The sequence below is a fragment of the Sinocyclocheilus rhinocerous genome, unplaced genomic scaffold (assembly GCF_001515625.1).
Source record: "Sinocyclocheilus rhinocerous isolate Xijiao unplaced genomic scaffold, SAMN03320098_v1.1 scaffold926, whole genome shotgun sequence".
NCBI lineage: Eukaryota > Metazoa > Chordata > Actinopteri > Cypriniformes > Cyprinidae > Sinocyclocheilus > Sinocyclocheilus rhinocerous.
In genome coordinates, this window is record NW_015648536.1 from 856514 (window position 1) to 873929 (window position 17416).

The window sequence follows — 17416 nt, forward strand, 5'->3', positions numbered from 1 at the left end:
TGACAGGCAGGTAGGAAAGCAAATTAAAACTCTCGGACCGAGCGTTTTGATTGGACAAACATTTCTTGATCCTACGCCTTCCACAGAATATGTAAATACAGACAAATAAATTTAGACAACTTAACTTAATGATTGCTATCGGGATGTGAAGAGACTTTCAACCAGCATAACAAAAAATGTTTCTGAAGACAATCACCTATTGCTCCTTTAATCAAGGAGGAAGAGAAAAAATAGCTATCACACAAATTCTCACAAATAGGATATTTAAGATAAAATAACTCAAAATAACAGAAGTTCACTCGACAGTAGCAACAGCTTATTTTGTTGTTTTATTCCCTCATCTGTACGGCAATTATGAATTCACATGGAGGAGGAACTCACTCTGAGGCTTAACATCATGCATCAGCTTCCCATCTGCAGGGAAAAAGAAACAGAACAAGAGAGAGAGAAAAAAAGAAAGGGAGAGAAAATTACAGTCCATCCCTGTAATACTTATTACAAATCTGCTCTCTGATTCACATCACGGGTAGATGTCCAACTGCAGGCTATGCCAACATTAGCTGTGGATACTGTTGCTCGGCATTGTTGCCATGGGAAGCTACTGGCAGATGGTTTTGGATCACTTAGGCTGCAGGATGTTTCCATCCTTCATTAAGGAGGAGAAATCAGAGAGGGTTCTCATCATAACAGCTACGAGGGAGATATTGAGAGGGACACGGGGCATGATGCCGTCACTTTCATCCACTTTTAGCAGACAATTATAGCAGTTCTCAAAACACGCAATTCACGCACTTGAGCTTTGTGTCAAGCACCAAGTGTGCATGACCAACATGTGATGACGACGATGCTCTTGTCATCGATGAAATGACCGTGTTTATAATGTATCATGGCATTTGCACATACTCACTTTGCGTGCACAGTCCTCCCGTGCAGTTCTCCGTGCTTTGACCTTCTCCCTCACACATCTTGCCTCTGTGACGGGGCGGTGGCGCGTTGCACTCCCTCCATCGCTGCCTCTCACACTGCGCGCTACACATCATCCACTCGCTCCACTCCTCCCAGACTCCATCCACTGCAGAGTGCACAACGGGGTTGCCGTTTAAGGAAGGTGAACAGCTGCTCTGTGCATTAACTGCACTCAGCAATGAACTTACGAGATTCCTAGAGACTTCATAAACTTAATTAAATGTGTTGTAATGGACCAACTCTTGACCACACTGGCGGGGTTGCATGCATTACATTAGCATATTTTGAGCCAATTGATCAAATTCTCAATATTATCTATAGCTCGGTCAGTTTCAATCTGTTCTACATCTTATTTTTAAGCCAGAAAAAAAGTGTTGTTTAAATTATTGTTGTGTTCAAACGTTCGGGGTCAGTACTTTTTTTTTTAAGAAATAATACATTTATTTAGCAAAGACGCACTAAACTGATCAAAAGTGACATACAATGTTACAAAAAGTTTATATTTAAAAAAAAAATGCTGTTCTTTTGAACCTTATATTCAAAGAAAACTGGAAAAAAATGAATCATGGTTTCCACAAAAATGTTAGTTTTCAACTGTGATGATAAGAAATGAGAAATGTTTCTTGAGCATCAAAGCAACATTTTATAATAATTTCTGATGCCAGGTTCACACATACTCTGTTTGCAGTGTGTATGCAGTCCATGTGTGGTTTGTATGCGGTGAAGAAGCAGCACGGACTCATTGTGCTTTCACACAAGACGCGTTTTCATTCCACTCCTGATCCGTGGATGTTTAACACAAGCAAAACTTTTACCCATTCTTTTGATATCAAATCCAAATCTTGTTATTGAAAATGCTTTTTCAGCATTGTGATTTTTTTTACACAGTACAGTAACACAATAATTCATAGACGTATTCACGTTTAAATGCAATAAATATAAGCTACGTATTATACAGTGCGTTTTACTTCTAGATTTATATATTATGAAAAAAATATGTACTACATACGCACTGCAAACAGAGTATGTGTGAACCTGCTGTGAATGATCATGTGGCACTGTGTGATGGCTTTTTAAAATGTAATGGTTTTAAAATACATTAAAAAAAAAATAAAACATTTATTTAAAATTGCAATAATATTTCACAATGTTACTGTTTTACAGTATTTGTGATCAAGGATTTGTGAGTGCAAAAGACTTTAAAAACATAAAAAAAATCTTATGAAACATCAAACTTTTGTGTGGTAGCATAATACTGTCAAGCTGAATATGCAAATGCACTTATGTTGCTGATATTGTTTTGCTGCTTCTACAGATGCATTTCCACATTATGTGAAGAAAATAAATACTGTGAGATTTAACTCTAAATCTAATTGGACAGATGCTTAAGAGGTTTTAGAAATTAAGAATTTAATTATAAACATTTAATCTACATGGTATATTGGTTCATTTAATTAACATTTGATAAATAAATGACCTATATAACAGTGACAACAAATTTCATACATTCTCTACTAATAACTGACAGGATTTTTAATCAAAAGAATGATTTTTTTTGCACCACAACCTAAAAGCCAATTGAGAATACTATGAACATGTTTTCCTATTTAATTTAATTTCTACAAATAATTACTTGATTGTAATCACATACCATATATCAACTCAACGCGTGATTAATTAAGAATTAAGCCAATTAAATGCGTTTCACTCATTTGAAGCTTAATTGTGAACAAATTGTTAAAAAAATGAAAAGATTAAAATTTATTATACAAACAAACAGTAATCATGTGTGGTCAGATCAAAAAGACCGGTTCGCAAATTGATTTAAATATCATGAAGACAAGAAAACAACTGAGTACAACATGAATAACTCCTCTAATAAAATTATACTAGCTAGAGATTATTTCTTCGTTCTCATAAGAGAACAAAAGGTCTCATTTACATACATGAAGTAAAGCCTCAGTAATACCCATAATAATACCCTTACATTGAATTATTACAGAATGGAAAATGCACTACGATGTCTGATGTGTTCTGAATGTAAAACATGGCTGTTACGTGCTACAATGACACTAAAAACTACGGTGAGTTTGGATGCAGGAGGACAAGCTGCACCTCAGGGGTATGCTGCGGTTGATGAGGCTCTGACCTGGGCAAAGTGCATTGCAGGTGATCTTCTGCACAGACATGCCCTCACAGAACGCTCCCCCGTTCAGAGGAGCTGGGTTAGTGCAGGTACGAGATCGCTTCTGAACTCCTCTCCCACAGTTCACGCTGCAAGGAGACCACTCTGTCCACAGAGACCATCCACCATTCACTGCAGAGACAAAGAGATCTTCCGCTGAATAAGACAACAACTGAACTTGAGAGACAACCTTTCCCTCGCCCTACTCAGAGGTCAGGATGACTAACAGGCTAGAGGAAAATCTTCTCTTACATCTGTGGTTTGACTTTTTGTAGTCTAGCTTTGATATGTCTTATCTGTACAAGCCGTAATACTATCAATATTTTAACACCAATGTTATAATAAATGTGTTGCAATAAGGTCACGTAGCAGGGAAAATAGAATGCTAAATGCAATTAATAAAATACAGCTAATCATAAACGTTTGAAATCATTAAGGTTTTTTTTAAAAGAAATGTCTTATGCTCACCAAAGCTGTATTGATACGGTGAATACAATACAACAAAATACAATAATTTGTAAAATATTATTGCAATTTAAAATAATTGTTTTCTAATTTATTCCTGTGATGGCAAAGTTGAATTTTCAGCATACAGTACCATTAAACAATTTAGGGTGTGTAAGATTTTTCAAAGAGACATTTCAAAAACATTTTTAAAATTCGAACTTTTGATCAGTTGTTTAATCGTGCATAGCTGTAAAAGCAAAATAAACAGGCTTATCGACTTTTTGTTGATGTCAAAAGTATCTCATTCTAATCAATTTCAACTGCACTCTGGCAAAAAAATGTATCTGCCACTTTCGTACAAGCTAGTCAAATACCAACAAGGACCGTTTGAGTGGCACACACTCATGCTCAAAAACCAAAACAAAACTATGAAAGATAAAAGAAAATAGGACCTGCTGCAAAGACTACATCCTTCCTACTTTCAGATTGATGTTTCCAACCTTGTCCTCACTGACTGTCTACCTCAAAAACCAACACTGGAGTAGTAGATAATTACATATCTGTCTCACTGCGTCCTTTCCTATACTAAACTCTTGAAAGATCTAACTTCAATCATCTTTCTGTGTTCCTTTCACAGAACATCCTAATGGATACTGGGCTTCAAGAGTGGACATTTCCCTAAGGCTGCTTCACTGGTGAGAACTCTCTCAAGATTGTCCATCCATATTTTTTGCCGGCTTCGACCAGGTGAATCATCTGATTCTCCTATCAGCACTTTCAGAACGGGGTATCGCTATTAGTGTTTTTCACTAGTTTGAATCATTTTGTGGTATGTATGAATCTCAGCAAACCTCTTAAAGTATGCTAAAGCTTGTTTAGGTGAAAATGTTTTAGCTTGCATCTTTAAATGTCTAGTTTTTTTCTGAAACAATGTTTCAACTGTTTTTGTCCATACAATCAAAGTTGATGGGATCCATAAAAACCAATTGAACCCCAATGACTTGTATTGTATTGTGATAATTTTATTGACAAAAACAAAATTACATTAAAGTCATGAGAGTAAGTAAATAATAGTTCACCCAAAAGTGAAAATTATCATAAAGAGGTATATAACCTAATGAGTTAACAAGTAAAATGTGATAATTAATGACTTCACAAGCAGAGAGCCTTTTAGTAGTATTTTTAGAAAAGATGAGGAGACACCACAACAAGTCAATGAAGCATATCAGTGTTATCTTACCAAACACAACTACAGTAGCTGTAGCACTGCGTCTTTTTGCGACTACGTTACTGGCGAGGCAGGTGTAGTTGCCGGAGTCAGAGAGTCTGGCTTCATTGATGATCAGATTGTGGTCAGCACGAGTGTCAATGTTATCGTCTTCAAGGGAGCTAACCAATTCTTCATTTTTCAACCACTTCACCTGACAAAAAGAGAAGCATTTATTAACCAATGCTGTTAACAGCAAAAGAGATATCAGTTTCAACACTCAGCAGTATAAACTGTAATTGAAAGCACAGTGACCATTCATCTTTGACACTGCACTGAACACTGTGCTTATTCAAAGAAGAAACAGTTGCTATCCCACACAACAATGAAAACAGTTGTTTATTCGTTGGTCTGTTTGTAATTCATTACTTCATAACCTTGGAAGGAACACAAGGGCTTTTTTGGGTACATTTCCATCTTAAATCCATCTGATTTGGTTATTGCTTTCAACAGAACATGGTTACTAAAATATAAAATTACAGTCACATTTATGCTGAGCAGTAGCTGCAGTTATGCCCTCTTCGCCCTCTCTTCCTCTACTTTCATCACAGCACTTTAAACTTTGCTCTATTCACAGATTATTTCTCAGAATCACATTAGCCCTCATGTTCATAGCTCATAACATGCTTTAATTATTTTGTGAGCCATATGACTAACCCAGATGCATAATTAGAGTGATTAAGTTCGTGATGCTGCACTATAAAGCTGTAAAAATACAGTCGGTGAAGTATAAAGTCAAATGGTAAACTGTAAAAAATGATTAAAATTGTAATTCCCTTACTTTTCTAATTCCCTTACTTTTTTAGTTTCCCTTACTTTACATGCTGAAAAAATGCAATAGATCTAATGGGACAATTTGTGTAATTTTTCAGTAAAATACTGTTAAATGTATATATGTTTGGAAGTGAAAAAGAACAAAGCCATCTTATGATTTACAGTGAAAGACATTCACATTTGATGTTTTTTTCACAGAAATTGTTTCCTTTCTCTCTCTCACGCTCTCTCTCTCTCTCTGTGTGTGTGTGTTTAATCAGATTTGTACATTAGGGTTTTATGTTACATCTTATTTTGTTAAATTAATGATTATTGCATTATGTGTCTATGACAACATACACCTTCTATATTTTAGTATTTAACTCAGCTTGTGAAAAAGCTACTTATAAAAAGCTTTAATTTACAATTTGACTTTTTCATTACCGCCTTTGCTTCTCATGCATTTATCAACATATTATAAAGGGGAAAAAATGATATTAGTAATTTGATATATTATCATCTCAGTGAAATATATGTTTGTTTTTTTTAACTGTAAATGTTTAATCTGTAAAACCTAAAAATGTTGCTACAGTATTTTTCGGCCAAGTTTTGGCAACAACAGCTGCCTTTTTTCTGCCGCAAATTTCACAGATTTGTTTTTTCAAACACTGTATTAAAAAAAAAATCTTAGCTGGTCTCCCAACTTGGACAGCCTTATTAGCCTGGTATATTTCGCTGGTTTAACAGGGATTTGGGGCGCTTTACAGTTAGTCAGACTGTGAAGACTGCTGGCCAACCAGTTTAACCCAGCTAAGACCAACAAATCAAGCGGTTTAAGCTGCTTTTTCAGCAGAGAATAATACTACTTGTGCATGGCAGTGAAGAGCACACTTCTCCTCTAATGTATTTACTCAAGTTTTCAGGGAAACTTGGGAGTTGAAATAGGTAATTAGCACACAGTGAAAGCAGACCTCTCTGTTGAGACATTTGCCATGCTCTGCATTCTTGAGCACCACTTCCCCTCAGCCTTTGAAAAGGTGTAGAGCACAGACATGAAGAGGAGAGGGAGAAAGAGAGAAAGGGGAAAACAGGATAGAAGAAGAGAGGGAGTGAGAGGAGGAAAGGTATGGAACAAATACAAATTAGCTGGGTAAATGTGTGGCAGACAATGTGAGAAATGAATGGCCTAATTGGCACATTTGTTTCAATTACAGTGTGGCTAACGGTGGCAGGGCTGACGGAGGAGGTTGCACAGTCTCAAGAGGATCCCATGATTTCATTAGTGCCTCCATCCTGCCTGATTAAGGTCCTTTTGACAGGAAGAGATCAGTCGAAGTGAAGACCACGCTGTTATCGCAAGCACAGGGGCTATTTGGCTGCCGGGACAGGAGGTCAGAGCCGCTTAAAACCACAGTACACTTTTGAACTCAGTAAAACAAGGTATCAGAAAATGTTTGGATCAGTTTTGCAGGTGGTGTTAGAGGAGGTTTTTACCTGTGAAGTGTGTGTATGGTGGAGAAGAGGCTGTTGAAACTGCTTCATATTTCAGCAGGGTAATTACTAAGATTAAACAGCTCTGATAGACGGCCCTCAGGGAGCAGAAATATAACACCACCTCACTGACTGTGAATTCAATCAAACCCACACGCGCACAACACAACGACAAGACCGACACCAGCAGACACATCTACAATTGCTTTGAAATTGCTTTCGACACCAACCTTCGATAGCACAGACAGGTAAATCAAAATTTATGCAACTACTTTAGTTTTCATCTTTGCTAAATAATGAGCATAAAACTCAAACAACTTTCAAATGATACTCAGTTTAAACAAAACACTGCAGTTTCATCTCTAGAATATGTTTGTGTAAAATAATTCACATAATTAAAATTAATGCATTAATGCATATTCTTGATGGTTCTTGATAGCTGCCCATATATACTACAAGCATACTAATAACAAGGTTTTATCTCTTGATTATCTAAAAGTTAATCTCTTCACATGTGAAATGAGATCTTTATTAGATGAAAATCAACCGACATACTGTGGTTTATTTATGGCAACAGAATCTTGCTTGGGGACCCTTGCAAGAGCTTGGCAGAAAGGGCTTACTCCAGTCTTGAGAATAACAGACAATGAGCTGGAGAGTGTGGGCAACACAAAGTGTCTGCTTTTGTGGAAAATTGTCCAATTTTTTAAAGTAATTCAAGGGCTGCCAAGTTCTCAGGGTGAGTAAACTGCTGTAACGCTACAGTGAGTTGTGATTCTAATGCCATTAAGCTCAAGTACTCAACTGCAGAAATCCCACGGCTGTGGAATCATTTATCTGACCCCTAACCCTTTTCTATGCCTCAACATATGCAAGAGAAGTCACTATTAACTTACAGGATTAGTTCACCCAAAAATGAAAATTCTGTCATTAATTACTCACCCTCATGTCATTACAAACCTGTAAGACCTTTGTTCATCTTCAGAACACAAATTAAGCATTTTTGATGAAATCCGAGAGCTTTCTGACCCTCCACAGACAGCAATGCATCTACCAAATTCAAGGCCCAGAAAGGTAGTAAGGACATTGTTAAAATTGTCCATGTGACATCAGTGGTTCAACCTAAATTTTATGAAGCTACAAGAATAATTTTTGTGCACAAAGAAAACAAAAACAAAAACGACTTTATTCAACAATTTCTTCTCTTCTGTGTCAGTCTTCGACGCGCGTTTACGAGAGCACCATGATGCACGCGTGTGGTTTTACAGGTTTGGAACGACATGAGGGTGAGTAATTAATGACAGAATTTTCATTTTTGGGTGAACTATACCTTTAACATCATCCCTGTAAGTGGTCAGTTTCTCTTTTACTTAAACTGTTTTATTACATTTTGGATATCAAGCCCTACTTTAGTGCAAGCAGTTCAAACTATTTAAATTATATTTGTATTTGGGACTTACATATACATATACAATTTCTTTGCAGCGTCTTGACACTACCAATGATACATTATTTTACTCTTGTCTTGATATCAATATGGTGTAAACTATGGTTTGAGCAATATAATTAACAGATTTTGCATTTCCCATTGCCAACATAAAAAAATCAATAGCATAGATTAGCTTTACATCATGCAGGACAAAATGTTTTTTTTTAAGAGTGTGATTAATAAATTAAATTCCAGTGTTTCTATAATACATTTTTTATTTTTAGTTGTACTATATCTACACATTAGATTTTATTTTTAGTTGTACTATATCTACACATTTCAAAATTCATAAGTTTAACATGGTTGGCCTTTCACATGCCAATATATTACTCCAAAATCAATATACATTAACAATACATCTATCAACATATCATAAACAATACATCTATGAACTAGATATCTGAAGAAAATATGCAACATAAATAGTCTCGCCACTCAGCAATTATATCTGCAATATTATGCAGTATAGACTGACCCTTTTGTAATGAAAAGAAATATCAGTGGGCAAGTCAAGTGATCCCTGTAATCCAAGCCATGTATTACTCCCTGCAGCCTCAATCCACAAATGAATTCTGACTCATTGTTTTCTTATTCTCATCAACTCAATTTCAAAAGTTAGAATTCCATTTAATTCCCAATTCTAGAGCATTAATATCCCTTGACACACTATGAATTCAAATAACAATCCTAAAATAAAAAAGAAAGAAAAACAAACATACACACACACACACACACACACACACAAGGAATTAACCCCATACCTGGCAAACACACAGAGGGAAAAAGGCAAACACTTCTATGACTATTATGGTGTTGGTCAATCACGCAGAAGTAAAGGCAAACAAAAGCATAAAGCACAGGGTTGTCTCTTTCATCCTCTCCTCTCCTGAATACACAACCACATTACCATTCTTCCCAGATCAGTCTTATCACAGCTAAACACATAGAAGCAGGATACCACCCAGCTCCAACGGGCCAGGACAGGAGAGAGAGGGGGGGAAAAAACAGAAAACAGGTAGGAACACATGAAGTGAGCACTGAGCTATTTCTTTTTGAATGGATAATCTCCTGATGCATATTAAAAGTAATTAGAAAAAAAGTAAAAGAAAGCTAAGGAAACCATTTAATTCAAGTTTCAACTAAAAATTCAAAAATTTAGACGATGATTGTCATGCAGTAAGGGCATAGAGCTATAAAAATGTATCAGCTCAGATCATTTGGCCTTGGCTGAATTTGATTTGAGCTCATGACGAAATATTTGGCTTTTGACTGCAAAGGCTGGTGTTTGACAAATCTAAGCACAGCCTAAGACATTTTAAGAGTCTATATAAACCTTTAGATGAAGAGATCCATGTGAAGAAGGAGATTTAAATCTCCATTTACACAAATAAGATACTGAAGAGATCTTATTTGTTATCTTTCTTTCCTCTTAAAGGTTTCCAAGTCAATAGCTAGAAAAGAAAACCCAGTAAAGGGGAAGGTGAATATATTTCACAGAAAGTTTTGGGAGCAAAATCTCTCTCCAAATGAAGACTATGCCTCAGTAGCATAAATCAGAGTGCATAATCTCATTAAAAAGATTTTTATGATAACTCAGTTTAGACCAACTATGCAGAGACTTGAGAGGCTCTCTGGGGAAACTCGTTTACATTTTCAGTTTCGCTCTAAAACAGGAAACTTGTTCTTTTTCTAAAAGGTCAGTTTCTAAAAGTTGTTTTTTTTGAGTTGTGCTGAGAAGCCCCCCTGCGTAGACACAGTATCATGTCACTGTATAATTCACCATTTAGATTCAACACATCAATACTGCTAATATTCGAAAGGACAACACACACTTTTAAGGGAATAGATTCCCCTAAATTAAAATTATTACCATTTATGTAATTCCATGTAATTCTTACCCGATGATATTTTCTTTCTTACATAATATTAGCAACTGCACCAAATTGCAGATTTTTGCTCAGTTTGGGCCTCTGCGGTATTTTTATTTTTTTTTACTACAAAAGTATGAGCTCCACATAACATACTATATAAGCCATAAAAGCATGATGTATCATTTTGTTTGAAGGTTCGATCAACTGTTCAATTCCCAACAAGTATGATTTTTCATACTATTATTTTATGTATCAGGCTGGATAAAAAACCATGAAAGTGAGACGCATGATTTGTGTGCTCTATTACTTCTATATATTACTACTGCTACATGTCTTTTTAAGTCATACAATAGCTTTGTATGAAGAAAATTAAGATACATTAAGCTCTTTCTTACATAATATTAGCAACTGCACCAAATTGCAGATTTTTGCTCAGTTTGGGCCTCTGCGGTATTTTTTATTTTTTTTACTACAAAAGTATGAGCTCCACATAACATACTATATAAGCCATAAAAGCATGATGCATCATTTTGTTTGAAGGTTCGATCAACTGTTCAATTCCCAACAAGTATGATTTTTCATACTATTATTTTATGTATCAGGCTGGATAAAAAACCATGAAAGTGAGACGCATGATTTGTGTGCTCTATTACTTCTATATATTACTACTGCTACATGTCTTTTTAAGTCATACAATAGCTTTGTATGAAGAAAATTAAGATACATTAAGCTATCACATGAACAGAACATAGTACAAAACACTTAGAATATAGTACACACACCATGTCGATCACTTTTATAGTGCTTTTTGTCTGTTTTGGAGCTGGGCTGTATAAAACATCATATACTTTTGTTGTATAAGAGAGCAGCTCAATAAGAATGCATGTAAATTAATTAAATTAAATTAGCATTTATTCCAAAACATGATGGTATATGCTTACTCATTAAAACAGAGATCAGGCTTGTTAATTATCCAACAGTGATGAAAAACTGACTGTATCTAGAAAGATGTGAGTCTCATTAGCTTTGTGACCACAGAAGTCTTACAGAGCATTTCTCAGAGGGGGTGTTTATGGCCGTTAAAAACCACAAACTAGGGATGCACCGATACCACTTTTTCCAGTACTCGCTCGAGTACCGATACCGATATTTTTATTGCATTTGTACATTTTAAAAATATTGGGTACAGAAACCAAAAGAGTATGTATAATGTTAGTTGGTTAACTTCATTTATCAAATAGATACAGTCAAACCAAAATTTATTCAGACACCTTCAACATTTCTCACATTATCACAGTTTATTCGCTATAGTTTAGAAAATGGTAATAAAATATGACAAGAACTCAGAGTTAAACTGTGTCAGAACAAATTCAGCTTGATAATGTTAGATAACTTTGATAGAAAGGCATGTAATGGATTACAATCAACCAAAAATTATTCAGACAGCTGTTAGTATGACTGTATTTACACAACTATCAATACTTAGCCGGCCAACCCTTAGCCTTAATGACAGCCTGTAGTCTCCTGGGCATTCTGTCATCCAGCTTCATGCAAACCCCAACTTCAATTTTTTTTCCCAGACTCGGTCTGAATAATTTTTGGACCCAAATTTGTATCAATTTTACTGGTAGTCCACCGTATGAAGAATTTTTGGGTATAATTTGTCACAGTTTACTTTATTTTGCTATCCTCACCTACATAAATGAACTATAGTTTCCTGCACCCACTAGTAATAAATATAAAACAATTATGGTCTCTGAATAATTTTTGGTTTGACTGTATATCCTTCGGTTATTTTCACACTTAATTATGCCCATTAAAATGTATTTTACAAGTTTTTGTTACTTTCACTGTTCATCTTTTGCTCTATGGTACAGAGAAAGGTATATTCACTCGACAAGCTCGCGCATCTGTGCCGCCGTGCGCTCAATCCACTCAGCGTGCTTCAACTCGGTCACATCAGCTATAGAGGCGTTAATACTGAATGTTTAACATTATATTCATTGCATACATATACTTCGTAGTAGACATCCATAACTCCTTTCTGCTGTCTGTTGTCAGTGTTTCTTTGTTTAAATATGGCGCTTATCACATGCTGTGTGGTATCGGCGTTTGATATCGGGCATTTTAACGAGTACGAGTACAGGAGCTCAGTATCGGGCCCGATAGCCCTACCACAAACACATTCTAATAGGACAGACAGAGCAAGAGAGAGAGTCAGCATCCAGCATGCTGGTAAAATGATGCCTTATAAATCTTTGCACTCTCCCTCTAACAGCTTGGATTTAAATTTTTTATGGCAGAGGTGTGCTAGAATAGACCTGATCGCCAATTGCTGGTATGCACTCTACATTATTCACTAGCCCCTCTTATAGCTGACTTCATTTATGTTGACAAAGTACTTGAAGGGAGATTCTTGTCTTCCAGTACTTCCCAGATTTCCTGTGTTTCTGTCCACCGCACTCTCCAAGAGACAGATGCAGACTGAGCCCTTCCATTTCATCACTGAACCATTCATAAAGCATTGGTGGCGGCCAAGAACCAAACCCTACTATAATCACAAACACATGTACAACGATATATTGCCTGCTCATAATCTATGATATATGGACCTGTCGTTTTTGTCCCTTACTTGACCCTTGACTGCACGCGAATGCGTATTAAACTGAAATCAGTCTATCAAATTTGATGACAGCAGTCAGTGCTCAGTCAGTTGCAGTTCTGTTTTAAAGGGATCACTCAAAAATGAAATCCGGCCATCATTCACTCACCCTCATGTCATTCCAAACCAGTATGACTTTCCTTCTTATCTTCCATTGTGTTCTACATAAGAAAGACATATTTTGAAAAATGTCCATACACTGGAAGCCAAAATTGTTCCATGTTCTGACCTTCATTACATGGATCAAAACGAATTTTTTAAATATCGGTATGATTTTCATTTGTATGTGGAACACATAAGAAGATACTTTGAAAAATATCTCAGTTGTGTTTTTTTGTTCATATAGTCAAAATGTTCCCATGTTGTTTTGGACCCTACTAAATTTCATTATATGGACCAAAAAAGCCTCCTTATAATATAGATAGAAGAAAGAAAGAGGTTTGTAACAACATGAGACTGAGGTTGAACTATCCCTTTAAGCACAGAAATAGTACAGATGTTCTACACAGCACTGATGTTCTTTTCCTGTCAGCAGTGTGCATGTACTGCCCTTCCCAGATATCCTCCCTGTGGCAACGATGTCAGAGGCTGAGAGGACGGGTCTTACCTCTGCCATGGGCACTCCCTCCGGGGGACGGCAATGCAGCACAATCATGCCCTTAATTGGCACTTCGTTCCCTTGAGGATCCTGCTCGAAGTTCTTGCGGAGGTCTGTTTGAAAAGATAAGAGGCAGCTGTCACAGCGGGCAGAGTCCGAGACGATATTTGGCCTATCTATGCCAATCGCTTTCATCACTCCATATCCTGCTCTCTCCATGCCCCCTGCCCTTCGTTTTGGCAACCTTGGAAAGGCAGGGCAAGAGAGCAGAGAGTGCAGGCATTCTCAACGGTGCTCCAGCCATCTGCTAGAGTTGCAGGTGTCATGGTTTCAGTTAATTTGGACAGTTCTGCCTCATCCCCACTGTGCTTGTACAGAATTGATAGTTTTTTTTCTTCTGCGCACTGAAAATTCTTTCAATTTAAAGAAAGAAAGAAAGAAATACAAAGTGTCCAAAAATGGTCCAGCTTCAGGTAGGATACAATCAATGTTCCCTGCATTAAAGTGGAATAAAAAAGTTGTTATTTGATAACAAATACTAATGATAAAATAATAAAACTTAATAATAACTTGATAATGATAATGAATGATAATTATAATAATAGCAAATGCTAATTAAAAATCAAGCTGTCAATAGACTACGGAATTTATTTATTTATTTTTTGGCAATAATATTATTAATTCAAACTTTTAATATGCTTTCAGATTTAAAGCATTTAGTGCACTGTTTAAGGAAAGAAAAGGAAAGGAATTAAGAAAAGGAAATACATAAAAGAAATTTCTCACAGCAGTCAACCTGTGTTTATATCATGTATTTCAATTGTAGGTCATGACTCATACATTTCAATGTTTGTGTTTTTCTAAATCATTTTTCGAAATGTTGAAAGAGAAAGAAAAGTTCAGATAATTTTAAAAAGTTCAAGTAAAAAAGAGGTATTTTTGAAGCTCATGACCCCAAATATGATGATACCATTGTGAGGGACTCTTTTAGTAAAATATAAGGACAGCTATAAAAAGACCCACTGACACTCTGTGTAAAAGCATAACATATTTTTTCCTTAAATAAAAAAAAATACTAAATCAAATTATTAACATATTATATGGAATATGTATATTTTTGTTTACCATAACTTTTTTCTGCACAGAAGTTAGGTGCATAAACCTTTAAAAAATTATTATTATTTAACAATTAGGGCTTTCAATTCAAGAAAATAACAAAAATAACCATAATGCAATAAAATAACCAATGAATATTCTCATAATTTCCAAAAGCAGTCTTTACAAATTTGATAATACAGTATTTTCATTTTGGTTTGACAGCCTTAAAAATACATTTTGTATTTTTTTCCCACTTGCAGACCGCTGGGGGTCCCTTGAGCTAGCATACTCACAGGCTATCCTCACTGTGGCCTTACGGCTCTTCGAGGTTCCTAGGTGACTCCAGGCCACACACAGGCACCAGTAGTCTTCTGGACCATGGAAATCCTCTACCTGCTGCCTGGTTACATTGATCGTCACTTCACGGATTTTCAGCCCTATATAGCAAGAAACACAAAGCACGAACATCTGAATTCACTTCAGGTCAATGCCCATTAAGTATTGATTTTCAGTGTTTGGTCACTTCAGTCAGGGTCCTTAATGGCAATTGACTGTAAGAATATACACTGGGTGTCAGAAGGATGAAAGGGTACCAGAGCTCAGTCAATTCTGAGACTGAAGTTTAAAAATATCTTACGCATTGTTACAAAAAAAAAATCTCCACGACCAGTGAAAAATTTAAAGGCCTCGGGTTGCGTTTCCCTTCACGAGCTGCCCTACATAACTCCAGTTTCATGTCTCTCTGCTCCAAGTTTTTGAGTGCATTACTGATAAAAACCTTTTTTTCTCTCCCTCTCCCAGGAGGTCCTTCCTTGTTGTCTGTGCCACAGATCATTAGCAAGATGAAAATAGCTAGCTGAAGTTGCATTAGCCTAAAAGCACAAGAGCCAGGAACACTTGTTACCCCCTGAGGCTTTATTTAAGACAAATATCTTCAGATGAGATGGTCACAACCTTAACCTTTCAAACTCTCAAATCTACGATCATTAAAACTATAGAGATGCAATTTAATGTTCCTAGATTTTCAAAATGTCTGACTTCCCTGCTGTGAACCTAAGTCACTTTTTGCAGGTTTGTTGCATCAGTAAAGGCTTCCACTGTTAATTGGTTTCATCTTCTGTTTCTCCAGAATCTCTACCTTACAAACTTCAAAAAAAAAACAAACAACATCATACAAATATGAGGATTAGAAGCAATATGCAATATGTTGAGAACCATAATAAACGATTCAGATTGTTTGCTCCTCCACTTGAACATTCTCTCAGACAAATACTCTGTAATCTGGATTTCTCCTGTACCGTGAGTCTCCTAACAACAGTGCCAGGAACCATATCTGAACACTTTTACCAGATAAATATCAAATAAACCTGAAAGTGCCTGGTACAATACAGGGATTATTATTGCGGCTCCAAGGTAAAACGATGGCATGCATTTTATGTAAACAGATCAGTTCTAGAAGGCTCAGCTCATTTTGAAACAATTTTTTTCCTGTGAGATTAGGATGAGCCCCATTGTGGTGGGATAAACAGAAGAACTGATTCTGACACTGTATTCTGAATTTTGCTCTGGAAGATGGATGCAAAGCCCAAACAAACATGATAGTTCTTGTTTGAAAGTGTTCCGTTTCATATCCTTTTACTCTCATAAACTATACAAGTGGACATTGTGGTTCTCCATAAAATCTACAATACTGTTTGAAAGTTTCGGGAAGGTATGATTTTGTTGTTGCTGTTGTAAAAGAAATTAATATTTGTATTCAGAGAGTATTAAAAACACTAAATTGTTGTTTATATTGTTACAAAAGATTTATATGTAAAACAAATGCTTCTTATATTCTCAAAGTATCTTGGAGAAAAAATGTATCACTGTTTCAAAAAAATTAAATAAAAATTAAGCAGCTGTTTTCAAAATTGATAATAAAAGTTAGAATCAACACATTTGAGTGATTTCTGAAGGATCATGTGACACTGAAGACTGAGTAATGACTGCTGAAAATTCAGCTTTGTCATTAAAGAAGTAGATTACGTTTTTAAATAAATTAAAATATATTTAAATTTTTTTTAATAATATTTCAAAATATTACTGTTTTTACTGCATTTTGATATAGAAATGTAGCCTTAGTAGGGGCCGTACAAGCCATAATTCATTCTGGCACTCTCACACACTTACATTCACTTACATTCTACATCAGAATGTATGTGTGTGAAAGCAAAAATATATGTATGTGAAAGGAGAATGTATGTGTGTGAGAGTGCCACATACTCCGTTTCCACTATACTCTCTCTCACACATACATACTCCGTTTCCACTATACTCTCTCTCACACATACATACTCCGTTTCCACTATACTCTCTCTCACACATACATACATTCTTCTCTTGCATACACATATTTTCTTCAGACATACATACATTCTATATATATATATATATGTGTATGTGAAAGGAGAATGTATGTGTGCGTGAGAGTAGAAATGTATGCATGTGAAAGGAGAATGTAAGTGTGTGAGAGTAGAAATGTATGCATGTGAAAGGAGAATGTAAGTGTGTGAGAGTAGAAATGTATGCATGTGAAAGGAGAATGTAAGT

The 17416-nt window shown here is 35.9% G+C and overlaps 1 protein-coding gene across 5 annotated transcripts in view; it reads right to left on the reverse strand.

Moving 5' to 3' along the window:
* Nucleotides 1-17416, reverse strand: part of unc5db (unc-5 netrin receptor Db) — a 119816-nt gene that overhangs the window by 25578 nt on the left and 76822 nt on the right. For 4 of the 5 annotated variants that reach the window (XM_016514515.1, XM_016514512.1, XM_016514513.1 and 1 more), the window contains exons 3-8: nt 15121-15264; nt 13739-13842; nt 4839-5019; nt 3116-3283; nt 908-1072; nt 382-414 (exon numbers count right to left, since the gene is read on the reverse strand). In XM_016514515.1, the coding sequence (XP_016370001.1) occupies nt 382-414; nt 908-1072; nt 3116-3283; nt 4839-5019; nt 13739-13842; nt 15121-15264 (795 nt within the window). The remainder of the gene's footprint in view (nt 1-381; nt 415-907; nt 1073-3115; nt 3284-4838; nt 5020-13738; nt 13843-15120; nt 15265-17416) is intronic. The other variant, XM_016514514.1, reaches the window with a different exon arrangement.